This window comes from Typha angustifolia, chromosome 8, assembly GCF_048772165.1.
Source record: "Typha angustifolia cultivar Huaian chromosome 8, ASM4877216v1, whole genome shotgun sequence".
NCBI lineage: Eukaryota > Viridiplantae > Streptophyta > Magnoliopsida > Poales > Typhaceae > Typha > Typha angustifolia.
Window position 1 is genome coordinate 11,444,742 of NC_133246.1, and position 23,622 is coordinate 11,468,363.

A 23,622-nucleotide genomic window follows, 5' to 3' on the forward strand; every position below is an offset into this window, starting at 1 on the left:
CAGCGAGTATTAGGAATTACGGTCTGCGATTTAGATTTTATATTTATACCCACACTTAACGGGTTGTTCGACGGGTCAGATCTAACCTTGTCCACTCGACTCAACTCGACTCGACACGTATAATAAATGAGTTAGCCTGAGTCGTACGAGTTAAGCAGCAACTTAGTCCGTATAATAAACAGATTAAATGAGTTGACTCATATATAACATAAACTCAATTAACTTTACTCAAACTTATTTAAATACTTCGGATTCCTGTCGGGTTAAAATTTACCCCGCTATTCCAATCTATACTTTACATAAATTTGTATGTGTAACATTTTAAATGTCAAGAATCGAACGAATCACTCAATAATTTGATAGCATCTTCTGGCTTCACAGTAATATCTATGACATATATTTTTTCTTAAAGAAAGCCCATATAAATGACTCAATTCTATTATAAAATAAATTCAAAATGCTAACTACGTTTATGGACACAAATACCAATATATTAAAAAGGACATAACTAATCACTTGCACACTTATACATATTTACTAAAAAAAGTGAGGATAGTATCATCTCATGATCACTACCCACATAGAATTAAAAGTAAATAATATATGACAAGACTATAAAAAGTAAGAAAATATTTCCTAATTTAACAAAAAACTATATTCAATCCAGAGTAATGAGAAATTCCTTTCGACCATAAATATAAATCCTAGTCTTTTTCTGATTCTCCACACCTCCAATTCTTATCAGGATATAAAAATATATTGTTAATATGATGGAAAAAAGTAGCAAGTTACTTAGGAGTTAACTATTTAAAAGTTCTATTATTTTTCTCCAACCAAAAGTACTATCAGTATGTTATTATCTAAATCTTCCCGTTTTACTTATCTACTTTATTTACTCATCTACACTTTTCTAGAATTTAGATATTTTTTAATTATTCAAGGTTTCTAAAATGACCTCATATCTCCTTAGTTTGCGAAAAATTTTAAATACGACTATTGCAGCTATACAAATGCATAACCTTATCTAACATCCTCCACAATCATATAGGCTTGAAGACATGGCCATCCCACCCAGAGAAGTATCACCTTCACCAATGACCCTATTGTTAACCTCCAACTTTGATTTTCAACCTCGTGCTAACTATCGCCCAAGAGCACCTAATGTATCTTGGTCAGCCACTCTGTCAAACACAAGTCGAGACCACTTTAGACCTGCGCCAACCAAGTCGAGTTGTTCTTCTCATTTGAACTTTGCCTAAGCCCATGTCTTGACAAAGACTTTGTCCGATCCTTCCTAGGGCCTTTCTCATTCAGGTCAAAAAATTTCTTACCTCATACGAGCTCTTACAAGTCTTAGACACAAGTCCAACTGGTTAAATCAAGACTATGTGTACACTTACCAACCAACTAGGTTGTTTCTTATATTCGGACATTGTCTAAGCTCATACATGGGGCTAAACTTTAGCCTGACACTTTTTAGAGTCATCCCAATTTTGGTTGGTTATTCCTCATTTCAAACAAGATCTTGAAAATATTAGATGTTCCCCTAGTTCAACAAATGAAACTCAACTTAAGCGTACGTACCAGCCTATTGGGTCATCATTTACATCCTAATCAACCACTTGCCCTATTAGTACATGTACCTTATAGTTCGGAACACAGCTAAGCACTAGTTGTTGAGTCACAGCTCGAGCGTGCTTATCAACAAATTCGGAGTCTTCTCACATCTAGGTATTGCCCAAATTTAGCCCAAGTCGAGCTTTGGTCTAACTCTTACTAAGGTCCTTACTACTTTAAACAACTCAACTCATCGCTTAACTTGGTAAGCTGATCAAGCTATCATGATTGGGAAGTGTGATAAATACATGCAAATATCCATATAGTAATAATTTTACTAACTTAATTATTAACATATGTGTTTTTTTGGTATAGGTATTTTCTAAATTTATTTTTGCTTTATAAAATGCTTAAATATTGATTAAAATTTATTTTTTATTACTATAATGAAGTTTTAAAAAGTTGTGCCAAACCTACATATGCTAGATTTGTAAAAATCTAAGTTTTTAGATGATAAAAATATCAAATTGGCCCAACTTGAGTGCGCTCACGGGAGGACATCACCCAAATTGACCCAGCTTGAGTGCACTCAAAAGCCTAACCAAAACTCTCCTTACTTTTGGGGCTTGCCTAAGCTTAGATTTGAGTCAAACCCTAGTCCAACACTTATAGAGTCATCACCCACTCTAGTGGGCCCATTCCTAGGTCTACACGTGTACCCTGTTTGGGCTAAGACGCGTTAAAGCTTCAGCCAATTCACATTGGCAGACTTTGCCACAATATTCAAGTCATGATGGAGGTGTTCTCACACCCGAAGGATACACTCTAAACCCTATTAGGTCTAATCCAGCCTACTAGTGTTAACACAATTTAGGACTTTTCGTGAGTTTGGGTTCTTTCCTCAATTCAAACCCTATATAAACCCTAGTCCACCCACTTCTATATTAATCTTTAGATATGCACCACTCTTAAAAGCTTAAATTAGCCCAAAGCTTTAGTTGCACTTGACAAACACGCTCCAACTCGTTTAGTCTAATTTTTTTTTCCTTTTATTGTTAACATTTACTAAGAACCTGACCCATCCTCTATTTGAGTATCAATTCTAGATTCACACTCATAGGAGTGACAAAAGTTAACCCAACTTTTAAATATGTTTGTGTTTAACTGATTAATAATTGAGTCATACTCATATTTATTACCTCAACTCATTTAACACATTTATGATTGACCCTCTAATATTATTATGACACAATAATTCACTTATGACATGATAATCAGATTATAACAACCAAATTATAACTCAAATAATCAGTCTATCATTTGGTTAACACATTTATAATAAGAAAAAAGTTTGTTTATAACACAATAATACCTCATTTATAATCACATAATGTATATAAATATAAATAATTTGTGTCACCAACCTGTTTTTGTAACTAGTATAATAAGTAGGTCATATTCATATTTAGAAAGTATAACTCATTTATTAACATGACGTGTTTACATTACCCTGATCCAATCCGACCCGAACTTGACTACCCTAACTCATTTTTCACTACTATCTAAATACACCTTGAAGCTCTAACATGCCAAAAACCAATTTAATTGAGTAGACCAGAGAACCCAAGGCTGAGTTCATCTTCCTTCTTTGACATATCTTTGGTCCTTTTAGATAATACTAGGGTTGTACTAGCCTAGACTGATTGGCTTTGGTCGTTGGGTCCATTTCTACCATAAGCCAACTGGGCTAGGTCGAGCCCGCTTTATAGTAGGACTAGACCGAGCTTACTATTGGCAAATTTTGCCCAGGTTGAGTTGGCTTAGTTATGGATCAATTGTAAACCTATTTAGGAGGCCCGATGGCTAACCATGGTCAACCCGAGGTCGTCACAATTTGATTGAGTAGACCAGAGAACCCAAGGCTGAGTTCATCTTCCTTCTTTGACATATCTTTGGTCCTTTTAGAGAATACTAGGGTTGTACTAGCCTAGACTGATTGGCTTTGGTCGTTGGGTCCATTTCTACCATAAGCCAACTGGGCTAGGTCGAGCCCGCTTTATAGTAGGACTAGACTGAGCTTACTATTGGCAAATTTTGCCCAGGTTGAGTTGGCTGAGTTATGGATCAATTGTAAACCTATTTAGGAGGCCCGATGGCTAGATTATCTTTCTCAATTTTACTTTAATCTAATTTTGTATAGCCTCATCATAATATCAATAATAGACATTTGTGCAGATCTTCGATCAAATTGTGATGACCTCGGGTTGGCCATGGTTAGCGGGGAGCACCATATTCATCGGGGGTAACTAGCAATTTCAAGCAAGTAGACTATCTTTTATTATTATTAATTAATGTTTGTGTGTATGATGGATTATATATAATAAAATATCTAATTGGTCATATATAGGTCTTAGTAGATCTTGCATCCATGATATTTTATATTATTTTTATTAGTCATGATGATTGTGTATCTTATGATAGTATATTTTGCAATGATAATATATAACTTTTTATAATGATGTTGTTGTTATTATATTTACTAATGCACCGTTGATATTATGCTTACAATATTAGCAAGCAGCTAATATATGTGTACTATCTTGACTCTCATTGCTCCTATTACCCATCATTTTTTTTGATACTAACAAAAGCTAATAATATTCGAGTCTCAAAAAGATAAAGTTAAGAACCAGATACAAATCTAATATATGTGCACTATCTTGACTTTTATTGCTCCTATCACCCACCATTTTTTCAATACTAACAAAAGCTAACAACATTCGAATATCATAAATACAAAGTTATGAACCAGATACAAACTATACAAAATAGGTGTGATTCAATTTATTTCAACCTAGTTTCAAAGAAAGAACCTAGCGAAAAAAGGAATTATTGGAAGCACAAAAAGTTCATCAATTCATTTCCAAACTTACAATACAATAGACTCGAGAAACGGACCCATCAACAAAAGAAAATTATCAAATGTGTAAAATATTTGTGTAGTTCATTTGTAGAATACTAGAAACAAAATTTATCCTTATAGTTCAAATACATGTTTAAATTTTTTAGAGAAAGAATTTATTCATCCTAATTCGATATTATCATGAATAATAAAGATAGGATATTGATATGCCATATGAGCGATGATGACTATTTTTTTCCATTAAAAGATAACATTGTTTAGTGAATGATAAGCTAATAATATTTTAGTTCACAAAAATTGTCTCGATAATATATGACACCTACTTTGCCAAATAAATGATGAGAGAATTACATTATAATATTATATATAATAAACCATTTTTAAGGTCTCAATACATAGATCACAAACAATCACATATGTCATTTACCGATCATAAACAGACGATTATATTATCAATTGACGAGGGTCAAATCCTTTCAAGTATTTAAGTTGTAGATTTAAGGGTCAGATGTGTAGACTTAGTAGTACCTGATGATATAGGATGAGAATATCCTTAAGCGATGGCTTGTGATTTTCATTATGTGGATGATCCTATGGTGGCGATGATGATAGTAAGCTATGAGCTGACGACTAAAGTCCTTAGTCTATAGAAATGGACAATGATCAAAACTATTTATTAACTGGCTAGTAGATAATTCCATTACTATAATTTACTCTCCTTTTATGGACGTTTATGTCAAACAAGTTTGGTGGCGAGTGTCAGGCGTAGTACGAGCGTCAAATGATAATCGTAGTTTCAAGTAAGTTAGATGGACTTATAAATATAATAAAAATTAGCATGCATAAAAATTGAATATTGCTAGTTAATACAGCTTGATACTCATCTTATATTGTACATAAAGATATTGAAGACAAATATATCATTCATATGCTATTTGTTGGGTTGATTTTTAGCATAAATACAGTTATAATATAAAAATGAATTTGAGATTGTTTGACATAATATTTTATTTGCTATTTATGTACTTATTATATAGGGTGTAAATGCATACGCTTTATTATGTTATAAATTTTTTACATATTATTATTCTAAAGATAATACTATTTTTTTTAGTATTAACGCCATCCATATTTTGATATATAATGAAAATTGATTGTAACCTTGACTAAGACTTCTGTAGTAGTTTACTTAATGGGATACCATAGATCTTTCATTACTTATTTTGTAATAGCATCATAAGGGCATATTTTTTTATTTTTGTAACTTAATTTCAATATTACTCTGGTATTCAAGAACTTTATCTACTTTTATATTATCAATAAATTTGTTGTAGTTTGTAGAATTTTATATTGTGTCAGTTATTTTAATTTTATATAGTGATGACGTGTATGATTCTAGCTTTTCCAGTCTACATGCAGGCCTCACGACCTCATGTGAAGGGCACATAGCGGATTAAGAATGTTTTCATAAATATTGTTATTCAGGAGTATAAGACTATGTTTATATAATATTTGATAAATATGACAAGACTAAAGATAACTTAATACTATAATAAAAAAAATACTTGTTAAAAACTACATTACTCTTTTCACATTTCATATGATAAAACTCAATTTGTCAATATTATTTGGTCATCTATTTTTGAATTCTAGATCAACTCATTCGATAGAAATTTTATCTTCAATATTGACAAGTGAACTTGTAGTTATCTTAAGTGAGATATCCATGTGCCTACACAGTATTGTTGCCCTTAAGTTTAGATTTTTTTTTAATTTTTATAATTTCTTTAAACGATATTTGACACAAGAAACTATCTAACTATATATTTAGGATCACATAAAATTAATGAAAAAACTACAAAATAAGTTAATGTATTACAATAATATGATATGAGCAAAATAACATAAGTTTAATTAAAATATATTATGCAGTTAATATATGTAATACGTAAGTAATTATATAATATGTTATAATTGAACTAATGACCGTATCTAATTTGAAAATATTATGTTGTTAATAAATGTAATATGTAATTTAATATAATACATTGTCATGAAACTAATGTTCATATGTGCAATTACAACATATGATGCAGTTAATATACGTAATATAATTACTTAATATATTATAATTGAACTAATATTTATATGTCAATTGGAACGTATTACATAGTTAATATATGTAATATATTATAATTTAACTAATGTCCATATATTTAATTTAATAGCTTAAGTGCATTGAGAAATGGTCACAAATAGCGAGTGGTCGCCTTACTATCTAGTGCTTAAGTGAAAAGCGATCTACCTTTAACATATAAACATTAAAAAAATAATTATATATGCTATACAATATATATTAATATAGTATATATAAAAGTTTTAATAGTAATTTACAATCATAAAAAAATCACAAATTAACTATATATATTGTCTATGTGTATATATGGAGCATGATAACTAGTGAGAGAATATGCACCTATTCTAATGCTTGTGAAATAATAATATTTTTTTTAAAAAGTATATAACGTTTCCGACGTAAAAAGAGAAAATGAGAAATGAGTTCTCAACCTAGAGAAAAAAGAATTAAAAATAAGTTTACAACTAAAAGAAAGAGAGAAAATGAGGAATAGATTGAAGAGAAAGAATGATAAAAAGAATAAATGGAGATGCCTCTCCACTATTATAAGTCTCACCACTTTCTACTTTTCAAGTGAACGACGACGATAAGCAGGTGGTCTCTCTACTCTCTACTTCTCAGTGGAGATGCTAAGGTGGGTTAACTCACCCCAATGCTATAGTAAGACATTTGGTCCGCCAAACAAATTGTTGAGCCCACAAAGATTGCCCTGATAGTTTATCAACAAGTAATGGGCGCCTTCTATGATAGTGGGGCGATCGACGCACTACCATTCCATGGCGATCGATTTGAGCATTTTTCAATAAACTAAATGGCTTATTTTAGTACACATTTCTTTTTCTTCATCCCATTATATAACTTAGTAGAATAATAGTAAGAGATTATACATTATCAAAATATCACTATTATAGATAATATCGAAATATATCATGGTCATCAGAATGAAATAAATTCTTCAAATTAATTTCATAGCCAATTTAAGAGATTTGTATTAGTCGGAAGAACTTGGATTTTAAATCTAATAAGTACATTGTTTATATATATATTTTGATTGTGCTCGTAATGGAAAAGTTATATTTTATTGTCTAACAAAATACCACTATTAAGCTAAAAAAGAATCCCCATATTATAATTAGATGATTATTTCATTCTTATAATTATAATAAAAGATGACATAATAAGATGAAGAAGAAATGATGGAAATAATAAATAATCTAGAAGGAGAAAGATATGGAAGAAAATGAAGCAAGATAGAACATGAAACAGAAGAAGATAAAATAGTAACATTTCTCTTTATTCGTATAATATCACTTTAGTAGCAGATGGGCAAAATTATGAGAAAAGCAAATAGATTGAATTACAAGGAAAACATAAAATTCATTTAACTTACAAAAATATGTCTTTCATGAAAATTATGCGAAAACTAATAGAGATGTTCTTTTATTTTTTTTTATTAATTAAAAATATATAAGCTAGATAAAGAGTCAAGCTTATATAGATATAGAGATACTTATACCTCATTAAATTTTATCCAATATTGAGGTATCATTCTAAGCCACCGTGTTGCTTATCCAAGTCATCATACTACTGAGCCATCAATTGACGTGAGCCACCAAACTATTAAATAATTTTTTTTATAATAATTGTTTGGATTTAAAGTAGACCTTGTGACCTCATGATTTTGAGGAGTAAGTGAATAATTACCAACTTTACGAAATTTGGTAGTTAATATGAAAAAGATACGATAAAAAGAGTGAATAAATGATAATTTTATTATTTAAAATAGCAAATATAAATTTTAAACCTCTGAACCCGTTGAATTTGAAAAATAATCATAAGAGATGAAGTTATAGATAATTAAATAAACTTTTCAATGCATATAAAATAATATTGATTAGAGTTTATATCGGAAAGATCCGAATGCTATCGTGTAGGGAGATAGAATAAAGACTTCAAAAATTGCCCTGCAATTTTTTTTTAAATGATAAGGAGGAGATAGGGAACAAGGAGGAAAAACTCAAAATATAGTTTCATCTAATATGGAAAAGTTTTAATTTAAAATAATCTATATTTTGTGTATGAATTGAGAATATAATATATTATCTCACTGTGTTATATTAAATGTAAAAGATAAGTAGTGAATTGGTTAAAAGCCAGTGAAATAGAAAGAATTTGTAATTGAAATATAAAACTGGAGGAAGTGGACACTAAATCTCGGGTTTTTAAGGTAAAACCCTCACTTTAAACTTGGGTTAAATAGGTACTCAGGCGGTTTAGATAGGATTATAGGAAGGGAAAGATAAAGAAGGGGGTCGGAAAGCAATGCAAAATCTTCGTATATATTTCTTTTGTAGGCAAAGCGTTTGAATAAATTACGAACTGGAATTACTTGTCTCCTATTGTTTCTTCCATCAGAAACTCTCCACCAGCAAGAAGTGGAATATCTATATCTCTCTCTTAGATCTCGAACAATCCCTTAACAATCTACAATATTAGGCTTTACCGGCCTCGGATCTGGGCTTGTTCGAGGATAATTTGAGCGGTTGGATCTGATCTTGGTGCAGCGGAACCATGGGCATCCTGTTCACACGGATGCTCTCGTCGCTCTTCGGGAATCGCGAGGCCCGAATCCTTGTTCTCGGCCTCGACAATGCTGGGAAAACTACAATCCTGTGTATCTCCTTTACCCTATGCTTTTGCCTTTTGGTCGTTTTGGATCTGTCGGTGTTAATCTTGTTTCGTGTGTTCAGATCGGCTTCAGATGGGGGAAGTGGTGTCCACAATCCCAAGTGGGTATCTTATCCATTTTCTCAATCATTTTGTATTATTTTCTGTCGATTGCTGCTTCTTACATCTTGTTGGTTACTTCCAGCGATCGGGTTTAATGTGGAAACAGTGCAGTACAACAATATAAAGTTCCAAGTTTGGGATCTGGGTATGTTGATATGCTTTTTCTACATATAAGTTACCTTCTTTGTCGCATTATTTTGTTGGAGAAGTGAGTTTGGTTTTCAAATGAGTAGCTTTATTTGGGTAGATGACTTAAATCTCCTGAGCAATTGCTTGCTAAGCTATACATTCGTACTTCTAGCTTTATTGTTGTAGGACTGCTGGCTGTTAGCAACTATTTTATGTGTTATCTAATGAAGAAGTTGGCGCAATTCTAAGAAACAAGTGATGATATAAAAATTTCTCGTTCTTCTTATGGTTGCTTGTCAAGGACATTGAACTTTTTGAGCTGTTAATAAATAATATGTGGCTTCTTGATTAGTGATTTCAGAAGTGTCGTCCCTTAAGAGGCAATTATGTGCCATCTCTAATGGTGTGTTTGGTTGATAGGAAGCAACAGAGGAAAGTGACAACTTTCTTAAACTGTTCTACTTCTTATTGTTTGGATTGAGAAATTGGATTGGAAAAGTTAATTTCTGCACCTCCTCAAAACCATCAAACTTTCCTGTTTTTGGCTCAATTGACTCTCTCCTAAAAAGAGTGGCACTTCCTGGATATTGTATGTGAACATAATCCATAATTATTTCCCACCAAACATTGCCAAACACTAGGAAGTCATAATTTTTTCTAGAATGCGACTTCTCTAGAAACTTTCACTGAAAAGCATTTTTTTTCTTCCACTTCCTATCAATGAAACATACTCTAAACAGAACAGAGATCAAGTGCAGTACCTCTAGATATTTTCCTTTTCACTTTTCTTCCAACTGGCTTCACATAAAATCTGTAGAGTTGTCTCAGTTGATTGATTTGTAGTTTGTGACAGTTGGATACTGAAGAAGGTAGAGGATTTTGCAAATTACGAGTATGACTTCTTATGAAGAAAGATAGGCTGGATACTGGATTTTCTAATATAAATACTAAGATACTCAAACCTAAGATTGACTAATGATATGGCAAAAGAGGAAACAAAATCTCCATCTATTTTCTCCCTTCATTTTTTTTAAAGATTTCACATGATGGGGAAGCTTAATTTTTTTTTTTAATTAGTCCTACATTTGTTCAATGAGAATAGGATTGTAAGACCTTACCAATATGAGGAGGTGTGCCGATGTGCTGTCCCCTTCTCCATTGTCAAAAGACTCATTTGGAGTGCATTTGTTAGAGATGAACTAAATTAATAATAATAATAATCAATGTACTATTTTCTGCTAATTATTTTGTTTCTTAAGCTTTTCTAAAGCACTACTCTAGTTTTTATACTTATATGTTTAATGAACTTTTTATTTTGTGAAACAGGTGGGCAAACAAGTATCAGGTACCTCCTTTATACCAATATAGTGGTAAAATGCATCATGCTTGTTGCCATTCTCTTCACCCTTAGCAGAAAAAGAGATAAACGAATGTTGCTTTGTGTTGCAAGTAAATTTCCTACTAGATGATCTCCTTTGCTTGCAAATTGGATGATATTTTCTCCTTTCTTATGTAAAAGCTGAAAAACATGATTAGCATGACATATATAATATATTCACTGATACAGCCAAAAGATATCCTCCAAGCCTGAACTCATGTATCTCAAAGTAGGGGGACATATGCCATCTTTAGCTCTAACCATAACACACTTCTTGCTAAAAAATGGCATGAGCATTTTGTGATTGATATTATTCTTCTAGCAATGTTGCTCAATCATTTTTACTTTGTACAAGAAAGAAAGAACTTTGAAGTTCCTGAGGATTTATTGGCACAAACATCCTTCTTCCTCATGCCGTGTAAAGATTAGCACTTTGAAATCACTTGTGCAAAGTTGGCATATTCTGAGATATGAAGGTAATTTAGAATTTTAGATTGTAATATTGCTTTCAAAGTTTCACCTATGCATCATCCCTGTGTGCTCCTAATAGTGTGGTATGGAAGCCTGTTTGGACTGTAATATTTTGTGACAACCATTGGCCAGTTGCATATTTTCACCGAGTATTGTTGGAAACTTTTATCTGGAGGATTTTAGTATGGAATAAATTCCAAAGGAACCCGTGCTAACGCTGGTAATAACCGGGCACATTTATCCATGGTACTCATGTTCCTATTGGCACAACAATCCTTGATTAATATATTGATAGTCCAAGAAGAAAGTAAGAAATGTGCTGAATCATTGGGTCGTAACCCATGCATTATGATATGTAACCTAGTATTATTTTCCAGATGTAATCTTGTTTGATCTGATATACAAGCACATAACTTGCTTTATAAAGCTGAAGCTTTATTAATGTTTTATCGTAAACTCTTATGGCTTAATATTTTGTTTCTTTCCTGTCGTCTTTTTGTACATCATAGCATTCATAAGTTGGGTTTTGTTGGTACTATTGCTGATTCTTAATCCCATGAACATCGTTCTTGTTAATGTACTTGCGCAGGCCATATTGGAGATGCTACTTTCCTAACACCCAAGCCATTATCTATGTTGTTGATTCAAGTGACACTGATAGGTTGGTTACTGCAAAGGAGGAGTTTCATGCTCTTTTAGAGGTACATAGGCAATAAAGTATAATAACAGCATAATAGTGCTTAACTGCTTATAATTTGTTAGCTACTTAGCTCCGTCACGTAAGGTTCTTTTTAGTATTAGTGGAGAATTGGAGATACCACTTGATTGCTAGTGCTTGCCAGGCAAAATTGTTGGCAGTATGTTGCATTATTATGTTGTACCTTATGACCAACAACATAAATACTGACTCTGTCTAGAATGGGGAATTAGAATGTGGAGTCAAACAAGATAAAATCGAACTGTTATTTGATAAATTTTAGCAGATCATTTGAGAACATTCCATATGGTAACACTTGCCAATCTAGGAAATTTAAAATCATTGATTTCCTCCACCTCACCAATACCATACAGGCATATACGTAATTCTGGATATGTATATGTAGCAAGAAGTAAACCCTGTATCTGGGATTACGTTCCTGAGCTGAAAACATGATATGCTCAAAGGCAACGAAAGGAAGTTTCCAATCAAGATCTGTCAAAAGAAGAAAATAAGAACTGATCGAGTGTGTAATTCAGTAGCTGAATATATCTTAGATGATACTCTATAAGATGGAAAGAGAAAAAGAATGAGGATATGGAAGGAAATGCCGAAAGATTGTGGAACAGATCAAGGGAGCTTGATAAAGTACTTCGACATGAAGATCCATGCAGAAGCAGAAAAATGAAGACATCATTGTGAAAATTTACTTTCTTCCTTATAATTTTTTTTTCTTCCATATATTTATCTCCTCCTCCATTGATGTAAGGGTGTCCTTAAGAAGGGAGAATAATGTAGCTACTAGCATACAGGAGCTATCAACTAGTGATGCTCCACCCTTATCAGTTTGCTTGAGGCCCTTTTCTCTCCCGGACTCCAGAGTGAGCTCAGAGGATTTGGAGTGACTCGAAGGCTTCTTCCCTCTATTATCTCTCATTTTTGGTCCAATATTCTCTCTCTTTCTCTATTTGTTTTGTCTAACATCACTCTCCCTCAAATTTCAGGTAACTGTTCGACATGATCCAATTATTCAATTTGTGAAATTTGAAGAACCTTTCTATTAGTGTCAAGTAATATGTAATAGAAAAGTTGTTCAATTTCCAAGTACCTTTCATTTTTGCTACAAGTAGAAGGCCTGCTGTATATTTTCTTGATCTTTCCTTTCCCCCTTTTCTGATATTGAAAACTTCAATAATTTCAACTCATTATTTTTGTCTTACAAGTCTCTCTTATTTGCCATTTTTTTTAATAGTTTAGCACTCAAGATTTTGGATCATGTAAGTCTGTAATTGTGTGGTTGGTTGTTTGGACGGGCCAGTGAAGTGATTTTCAGACCATTATATGTGTTATTGGTTCAGCCATCTTTTTGAGAAGAATTAATTGTTCGATTATTATCACCTGTTTTTTTTTTTTTTTTTTTTTTTGTCTTCCAAATGTTTAGTGCTGAAATTAATTTGCTTGTGCACCTTTCACCTGACAGGAGGATGAGTTAAAAGGTGCAGTTGTCCTTGTGTACGCAAATAAGCAGGTAAAATGATAACTCTTAATATTTCTCTCATTTTAAACTTTTCTTACTGCCAAACTCACAAACATTTTGATATTTCAGGTAAACATATTGTTGAAAGACATATTATTATTGATAGCATAATAAGCTGGTTCATGTTCACCAAAGTTCGGCAAAAAGAGTTGCAGTCATTAGTTCATAGCAGAAATTATTGGTTGTGTTAATGTACCAGTTTAAACTTTTGTTGGATGATTTAGCTGTTGAAATAGTAAGGTGGCTAGCGTACTCAAGCTAGAGGAAGGCCTTGACTTGCTTTAGATGCAAGAAATTAGGGTGGATACCCAAATAGCTTAGTGGAAGGGAAATATGAGATATATAACTGTAGTAGGTATATCAACTCCTGTGACTAAGCGTATCTTAAGTGATTAGATAAAGAATCTCATTGCTATTTGTTGTATGCTTTTGTTGGGATTAGTTGAATATGAAGTTGGGTATGCAAACTGCTTTTCTGCTGGAAATACAAGTAAAATTGAAACACACTATTTTATGATGGGATTCAAGCAAGTTTTAAGAAGCAAATACGTGCTTATCTGATTATCATCAGTATATATGACTCTAGTGGGAAAACCAAATAATTTAGGCAAAACTTAGGAGAAAAATTATGCTTATAGTTAGTACTCACTTAGGAATGAACGGGCAATGAGAGAATGGCACACATCCTATGAAGGTCTAGAAAGGAAGGAGCATCTAAGGACTTGTGCATCATAATTAATTGCTTAATACAATGATGTCATTTCTAGTTTCTACTTAATTTTTTTGAAGAATCTTAAATTTGTGATAGGGAATTGGAACAATTGTGATCGGTGCTGCAAGGAGGGTGATGTTGTAACATATATAACAGTGGCAACTTTACTCTAATTAATCTTTGATAGGAGATTGCAAAGCAGCAGTAGTGCTGAGATAAGGACATAATTTTTATCAAGAAATTATCGCTGATGCTGGTAACCTAGAGGAAGAAATTTTAAATGATACAACCCTGCTCAGTTGGTCGCTCTTTGCTGATGGAAATTTTATATTGATCATGTCTAGTAATTTTATATGAGATGCTACTGTATGATTGACTACATGCATACTTAATAGTTTACTTTGCTTTTGTTGTTAAAATATATAAGGAGCATCTTCATCATTGTTAGCAAAAGCAAAGATGGCCATGCCACAAGCACTGATTGTGCTAACTACCAGTGACATGGGATGGCACGTGTCGCAAGAGAGGGAAAGAAAAAGTAAGAGAGAATGGGTTCGCCACCGCCGCCGCCGACCTTGTGCTTATTCACGTGTGTCGCTCGTGTTGGGGGCCCTAGACCGAGGAGGAAGAAATGGTGAGATGGATCGTATCGGATCGAGTTAAATAAAAACTTAAGTTGCGAATCTGACGAGAGCGGCGAAGCTACTATGAGGGGTGCCGTGCGGCACACTAGTTGCCATGTGTCGATACGCTGCCGGCATAGCCATCATTGAGCAAAAGTGACAAGATATATATATAGTACTAATATTACCAATACAACAATTGATTAAAACAAGTTAAATTTATTACCAGTACACCAATTGATTAAAACAGGTTAATTTATTACCAATACACCAATTGATTAAAACAGGTTAAATTAAATGAAATGCTAACAATATTCATATAAACAAGTCTTGTGTTTGGCAGTGGAGAGCAATGAAACTAGTCTATATTTGTCATTTAAGTTAGAAGGCATTTCTCATTTTGCACTTCAACCTGCATATGTGTTTAATTTGATTCATACCGTCTTTTCACTATTATTAATTTGATCTCTGCATCTTCCATTAAAGCTCTGAAAAAAACCCTAAGCTACCCTTAGATTTATCATTAAATATCCAGAAAAAAAAAAACTGAGTAGAATTCAGTGTTTTTTCTTTCTTTGAAAAAAAAAATGTAAGGATGGAATTTAAAATATTGGAAAGACAAGACATAAATTCCAATAAATTTATAAGCAGAGTTCACAAAGGAAAAATCCTTATATAGAAAGTACATGCGCTTGCTTTTACGCCATCCTTTTTTGTCACTACTCATCATAATACTTTGACAGAATTCTTTTTAATGACATCTGTAAGCTTGATATGTTGCAGGTCCTAAATCCAGTTTACTCCTTGGAAATATGTAAATCCAAATTTTGCTAGCTTAAGGATTTTGTACAGTTGATTTTTTGTTAGAGCAGAGGGGCGAATGCATTACTAGCTAAGGTCACTTGTTAATCTGAAAGGAAGATGAGAAGTACCCATTGAAGTGGGGAAGAGCTAAGCATACTTTGAAGAGAGGGCCATCATTATTGTGAATAACATCTAACTGCAGACTGCTTTCATGCTCTGCATAAAAGCCACTTTGTATTCTCCAACTTTGGTTGAATGCATACTGGTTATTCCATTTCCCTTAGAACACTAACATCCTCCAAAGTGCGACCTGTACATGGATACTTGAAACACAGTCTTTCTCTACATGTTGATTTCAGTGCATTCACTTTTCTGCAAACTTCAGTTGTTAATTTGGTCAACGGTACATTTTTCTTCTGTTGCTTGCATTTCCAGCTATCTTTGCCATTGCAGGCCTTTGATAATCTCTTCAATCATAATTTGTTACTATGTAATGTGATTCTCTTATTTTGAAGTTCTTTATCAAGTACCCTTTCTTATCTTATGTACCAATGACCTGTATCAACCACTTTGAGCTAAACTTTTATCTTGGACTGTGGTTGTGCTTTGTTGTGCAGGACCTTCCAGGTGCGATTGATGATGCTGCCATAACAGAATCGTTAGAACTTCACAAGATCAAAAATCGTCAGTGGGCCATTTTTAAAACTTCAGCTATAAAAGGAGAGGGGCTTTTTGAAGGCTTGGATTGGTACGTGTTCAAGTAATTTCAGTTTGTACCTAGTTAAATTAAGGGAAATGTCAGAGATTCTTAGAACAGCAATATGGTTTATTTTTGGCTCCACTTTGCAACTTCTATGAAAATATTAAGGTGGTATTGAATATAGGTTAGCTTCAAAACCTGGTTAGTCTACTCTCATTTCTTAACTTTGAATGTAGTACCTTAAATGGATTTAGGGAAATTGATTTTTTTGTTGTGATCCGGGTCAGTGGTAGCATCAGTACTTTTGATTTGATGTATAAAAGTGATCCTTAAACTAGAACAAAAAGTGAGTTTAGGAGATATTTTGTGTCAGTTAAACAAAATACCGTTTAGTGGGTGGATAAAGTACACCTAAATAATTTTATTAAAAGGCTTGTGAGGAAAGAGAGAGAAGAGAATGATAGTTGATTGAAGTGATATCTTATTAAATACAAAATTGTAATGTGACTTTACTGTGAAACTGGTTTAACTTGGTGCCAGGTTTAGGGATGACACTAATATGGCTTTAGTATAAACTTTACAAAACTAGATTAGTGGAACATTTACCTGGTTTAAGGAAACTCTTAAACACAATTCAAATGACAGAGTCTGAAAATAGGCTTAAGTCATACAGTGAGCAATCTCCTATTTTGTTTATTTGAATTAAAAAGTGAAATCATCTTTTACATTCCTAGGCTTGAAAATACTAGAAGAATCACCAGCAAGGAGATTATGCAGTTTAGGTTGAACAGGCTCCCTCAAACTGACCAAGAACTCCTACCATAAAATCTAGAGAAATTTGTAGCCCTATTGGTTGGGCAATTTTGTAGGCAAAATATGTGGGAAATGGAATCAAATTCAAATGTGCATGCTAGTTAAAAAGAATTGTCTAAGTTTTAAAAAAAAAAATCTCTTGCTTGCCAAATACATATAAAATTAGCAAAATTAATATCTATAAACAATATAGAACACATCATATATGACAACGTAAGTATTTACCATCTAAATAAGCAAACTAAAAACAGAAAATTATTAAAAATATATGCAGTAAATAGATATCAGATATTCATATCCATATCCATATCCAAAAAATTATATTCGACCTGTTTCTGTATTCGTATTCAGGTTTGTGTAAAAGATCTACAAGTATATGAATTCTTATCCTAGTTTTTTTGCCCAAATATCTTACCTATATTTGAATCCATATCCAGGTTGGGTAGGAATTTCTTTTTCGAATCTGGCCAGGAACGTATCAGATAGTGAGTTGGATCGGAGTTAATCTAATCCTTCTTCACCCGTACTTGTCACTATCGGTGTCGTCCGTAGTTATCTATAACTTCTTAGCACTTGCTTCATTGTAATCATAGATTCGCAAGGTCGTACTATCGATAGCTGTGGTTCCATCCTCATGTCCCAGGCTTCTATCAGAGGGACCTTGCACACACTCTCCATGGCCACCACATGGAAAAGAGAGGGTATGGGTTCCTTTTTGGACATATGGATTGAGGACACCCTAGCCAAGCCATCCTCAAAGACCCATTTAGGGTAGAGGGCCGAAGGGGAATTTTTTTAGGCTTCGTCGTTTTGACAAAAGATGAGCGTGTGGGTTTTGATGAGTCATAACCAAGTTGAACTGAGACCCTGTTGAGGCAAGTCGTTTCAGTCTCTTCACATCCCAGTCCATGATGAGGCTTATCCCTAATCATGTCAACCTTGGGCGTAGCCCTATTAGAAGTTTTCACCTCTTTAGGCATGGTGATGCCTTCTTTATGGCTACATTCTCCTGTGGCCTTCTCCATGTTGTCCTTCAAAACCACCCCTCTGACTTTCAAATCTTTAGAGGATAAAATGGGCGATTTTTTGGGAGGTGAACGGCCTTCCCCTTACGACCCACAAGATTTTTAGTTTTACTTTTATTTCCCTCCTTCACATGCCCACCGGCAACATTATCACGTGGAGGCGACATTTTCCTTGCCCTGATCCATTGGTGCCCTAACTAGGTTTGTCAGAAGCCCTTTGGGTCCACCTCTAGACTTGACCACATTAGCATTAGGGGCTCCTCTCCTTCTGTTTGGAGGAGCTTTCATCAAACCTAGATCGAGTTTGGTTCAAACCGGGTTTGGCCCACCCCGATTACGAGAAGCATTGGCAAATTTGGATCTTCCCATCATCTTGTTGTTGTTGCTATGTCCTCAACTGTGCGCTATCCGCAAATTGAATCTCTTCTAGCTTGCCTTCCGTGGCATTGGACCGTGGTCCATGGCCTAAAGATCGAAACCAGGGTCTCTATTTTAATGGTTTGGTTCCATTAGACATCTTATAATTACGAGTACCTTCCTTCTCACTGCTTGCGTAGAATGCTTCCTCTCATTTAGGGTACAAGTATCTACCTTGTGGCCTTGGTGGTCGTAGATGTAGTAAAAGGCAAGGGACTCATATTGCACCTTTTGGTGTAGTTTCTTGGATTGAGGTCTTACTCATGGATTGAAGTATCGGTTGATTTCAATAAGGGATTTGTTGATTCAACTGATTCAGCCGATTCTGATTCGAATTGTTGGAAGTAGACGGACGATACAAGCTAATATGACCATATGTATCATTTTCTCAAGCAGCCAATCCTGCTTCCAGAACTGATACATAGAACCTTGGTTCTACCCTCACTTGAATTACCTATTTAAGGGGCTTCCTCAAATCTACTTCGATTCACACTAGCAAAACAACTTCTGGAGTGGTCCAGAGTTGTCTCATCAACCCTTAATGGCTTTCCGAAGTAGGCTGCTATTGGGACAAGCAGTTCAAGTTCCCAATATTCCTTGGGGGGGTTGGGTAGTTGATTCCAAATAAAGGCCGTAGTCTAACGACAGTCTAAAGTTATTTTGCTTTTTAATGAGGTTGATCACACTTCTATTTATTGTCCATGGCACATTTGTAAGCACACACAAAAGGTCCTTTTTCTTCTCAATCCGAAAGATATAAAATCTCTCGTCCATGTCAGAGACGGAGAACTCATAGGTATCATTTCATAACTTGGCTAGAATGGCTTTCTGCTTGTCCAGGACCACGGCCTTTCCAAGGAACCTTTTGAAGAGAGAGAGAAAGAGCTTTCATTTGGCTTTGCATTTGTCAAACACCTTTGGATCAAGCATAGCACAATCTTTAGTTTGATCTTTAAGCTTCTCTTAAGATTTCCTCCGGGATTTTTCTGAAAATGTGTCCCACCCTTGACAATCCGAACACCATGGAGGCCTAAGATTTCCGAGTTGACCTGCCCTCTTTAGGGCTAGAAGGGGAGGGGTTATAATCTCGCCCCCAGGTAGGCCGACTTCTATGAGACACGTCTTAGATGGATGTCCTCCCCTCCCATCGTCGTTTGTCGCACGGAACTATCTGTAGGATCGAGGAACATGTCGCCTTTGAATTGCTAGGTCCTGAGTGATTTCCTTGACATAGTTCAAGGATGGGTGTCCTAGTGCACGAGGATCCCACCTGCAGGGTTTTTGAGAAGGATATGTGTGCAACCTTATCTTAGTTTTGAAAAAATTTCTTCAATGACTTGAACTCATAACCTCTTGGATAGAAGGGATAAGACTTACCTTCAACCCTAGTAAATTCCTCTTGTCATGGTTCAAGGATAAGGTGATGGGAATTAGTTATTTATTTATTTATTTATTTTTGGATGTATTTTTATCTAAAAAATTAAAAGTGTTTAGTTTGGTTAAAACTCCTAAAAAGCTAGGAGATTGATTATTAGTTCGAGTTAAAGAGTCGTAGTTTAGTTATATATTATTATATTGTATTAGAAAAGATCTGAATAAGATCAATTTGTGATTTGATATAATCTCTTTATCTCTATATATAGAGGTGATGGAAATTCCGAAAAAAGAAGAAGAAAAAAGATGGAAATTTGAGAAATAATATTTTTGTTGAGGATTCTACATTTATCTCTTTTCCCTATCTCTCTTCTTCTACTCTCTTCTTCTCTCTTTTGTGGTGGATTTTACGATTTCTTTATCCCCCAAAAATTTATGTGGGTTTGATTTTCTTTCCTCCATTGCCTGATTGGTTATTTTCTATCTACCTAGCTATGCTAATATGAAAATGCACTTGGAGGCAGATAAAGAGATTAATAGAAGTCCTATTGGGGGGTGGATTTAGGAACCTCTTTATCTTTTTCCACATTGATACCTCCTTATCTTTTTCCTCATTGATACCTCCTTATCTTTTTTCGTATTGACATATTTCCTCGTCCCTACGCCACATCATAAGGTGATATATTAGCTTCCCTTGTAGAAACTATACATTATGACAAGGAATACTCATATGGTTTGTCCTGAAGCATATTACGTTTGAGAGTATCTCTCTTTCTCACAAGTGAACCCAGAAACTATTCTGAAATTTCTGCTGAGTAAACTAGAGCAATATTTTTAAATAGCATCATTATTGCATTGTGTCATTGCTTCATAAATGTAGAAAACGTCAGAGTGAGTGGGTGCAGCAACAGAACTGTTTTTTAGTTAAATTTCCTGTTCTTACAATTTGTGGTAATGAATTTTTAATCATATTTCTTGAGCTATAAGTTGTAGAAGCACAATATTCCATAGTGATTTTTCCACGTTATCCAATAAATTTACTACAAGGCAGATATGGCATGGGATTTCATTTGAGAGCTAAGCTGTTGAACTTACCCATGATATCATGCTCTACACGAATCTCTTTAGACCTATGCTTTATTAACCCAAGTATCACAGTAAAATAAGATGAAAATTCTCAATGATGTAAGAAGTTGATCTCTCTGATGCAGGCTCAGTAACACACTCAAATCTGGAGGAGGCTAATTTGTGAAGCGAGAGCAGGCAGAATTGCATCAGTCAGATTAAGAGATGAGGTTTAATCTACGATAGTTTTGGTAAAGATACAAATGGACCATTTTTTTTTAATCTTTTCATGAGTTGATGGTAAAATATGATTCCCGTAATTTTCGGACATGAAGTTCTCGAGTCCTGTAAAGTCATGGTTAACATATCAGAATGCCGCATTTGTTTAGGCTCAATTCATGTCAGGGACATTTTGCAAGACAGGATGAGCAAAATTACTATACAACTTGATATGAGGATTTACTTTTACACCATCTCTGTTTGGTCTCCTTTGTGTAATCATTTTTATTGATTCCCTATGCTTTACCTCATTTTGTTTCTCTTTTTTTCACTATAAGTGACAGGCAGAATTTGATCGGATTTCAATTTGAGTTGCCATTAAGATGTTTAATAAACTAGGATTGTAAAATTTGGAACGAATAAAAAGCACCCAAGTGCACTTTTATTTTGGCTTTTATATAGTGCCAGGAATAGTAGACCCAATATGAGTGGTAGTAAGCCTTCATTGCTAATATTTTTGGAGGGAAAAAAGGGTAGGAACCCATGAGCTTAGCCATGAGTTTCTAATATGATGTAATAAGCATGATTACATTATATTAGAAAGGGGATTTCGGAAGCTATCCAGCTACTCCAAAAAATCCCTCCATGAGCTTAGCCAAGAGCCCGAGAAAGGATCCCAAGTTTAGGGAAGATCGAACAGATGATAGATTTGATGAAGGGCAGTGAATGAAGTAGTTCACAGTTTCCAACCCATCTCCACAAAGGGTGCAGGTTGTTGGGCCCTGAAACCTTTTGTTGATCAGGTTCACTCTTGTGTGTAGTCTGTCTCTCAGTAGACGATTTGTAGAAACTACTTAAATCTTTGTTGGAACAGTAATCTTCCAAATGAGAGAGGTCTCTAGCTATCTCTGTCCCTTGTAGGCGATCAGGTTGTAACAAGATTTGACAGTGAAGTTACCAGCAGAAGTGAAACGCCAAGTGGAACATCCCTTTAAATAAGAAATGAGATCTCGTTGTTGTTGTTGAACAGCCACATGGTCAGCCTGTCTCAAAATTGAGATCAGACTGGAGATGTTGGAGGTTTAATCTTTCAAAGAGAAAAGTTCAACTTATCATATAATATTGTGTCCTTGAGTCATCCCATTTTTGAAACAAAGATCAATTTGCCCTTCTCACACTTTTTTGCCCAAATATTTTTTTATGATGGATTTATTAATATACTGTTTATAATAATGTTTTGTGCCACATTTTGAATGTTAGATCTATATTAAATATTATAATGCTATAATATACTTGCTAATATTCTATAACATATATGTAGTGAAATAGCGTCGGTATGGGATCTCCATCTAGAGCCGTCTAGTTCAAAATTTGTACAGGAGGCATCTAATTCTCATGATCCTAGATTGCATAGAAAGAAAGAAAAAAATCGGTATACATCCGATTTTATGTACTGGGCTGTTAGATATATAACTTGCTTTTTTGTGAAAATGACCCATAAACTTGTGATGATATGATGTAAATACATATTTAGTGAGTACATGTTTTAATGTTCTTTTAGTGGTTTTAGTTTGGACATATTTTGATGTATGTTGTTTGGTGTTTATATGTGATTTGGTTGAGTTCAATTGTTTATATGCCATTCTGCAGGTAGCTAGTGCTAAATCTTGATTCTAACTTTCTATCATTGATACGGACTTCACCGATGTCGTCTCAAGCATAGAGTCACTTTAGGAGTATTTTTGTTTCATGTTTTAATGTTTAATTTCCATGAAAATAAGTTTTCTGTAAGTCGCGTTCGAACGGGGGTGGAGTGAGTTCGAACGGGATTGTGAACGTGGGTGAAGAGTGTACATTGTGCGTTCGAACGCACTGTGAACACTTACATCGCGTTCGCAAATCCAGAGAAATGAAAAACAAGCGCGTTCGATCGCGCGTTTGAACATTTGCATTGCGTTCGCAAATCCAGAGATTAGCGAACTCGGTGCGTTCGAACGCGATCGGGCGCGTTTGAACGCAGTCGGCGAAAATTGTATTGTTTAGGGTTAATTTTGAGTTGTTGGTTAGCCTCTAAAGGATGTGGATGACAACCAGAGATTATTATTGATTATTGAGAATTGAGTTTTGCCTTGCCTCCTTCGTCTTCTTTGTTCCCGTTCTCTCAACGGCGACGCCGCTTCTAACCTCCCTTGACCGGCCAATCACCTTAGTCCCTTAGGGGTGGCCCTCTTCTCCCCCTCCTTCCGATTTA

At 34.4% G+C, this 23,622-nt stretch overlaps 1 protein-coding gene across 1 annotated transcript; it reads left to right on the forward strand.

Annotated features, from left to right (window-relative positions):
• The first annotated feature begins 8,899 nt into the window (after positions 1–8,899).
• Positions 8,900–21,625, forward strand: LOC140765848 (ADP-ribosylation factor 3-like). Its single transcript, XM_073105128.1, has 8 exons — positions 8,900–9,291; positions 9,368–9,406; positions 9,490–9,552; positions 10,863–10,881; positions 11,975–12,086; positions 13,563–13,610; positions 16,376–16,506; positions 21,299–21,625. Exons 1-8 carry the CDS (start codon positions 9,189–9,191, stop codon positions 21,330–21,332), a joined length of 549 nt encoding a protein of 182 aa, XP_072961229.1. The 5' UTR covers positions 8,900–9,188; the 3' UTR covers positions 21,333–21,625.
• The last annotated feature ends 1,997 nt before the right edge of the window (positions 21,626–23,622 follow it).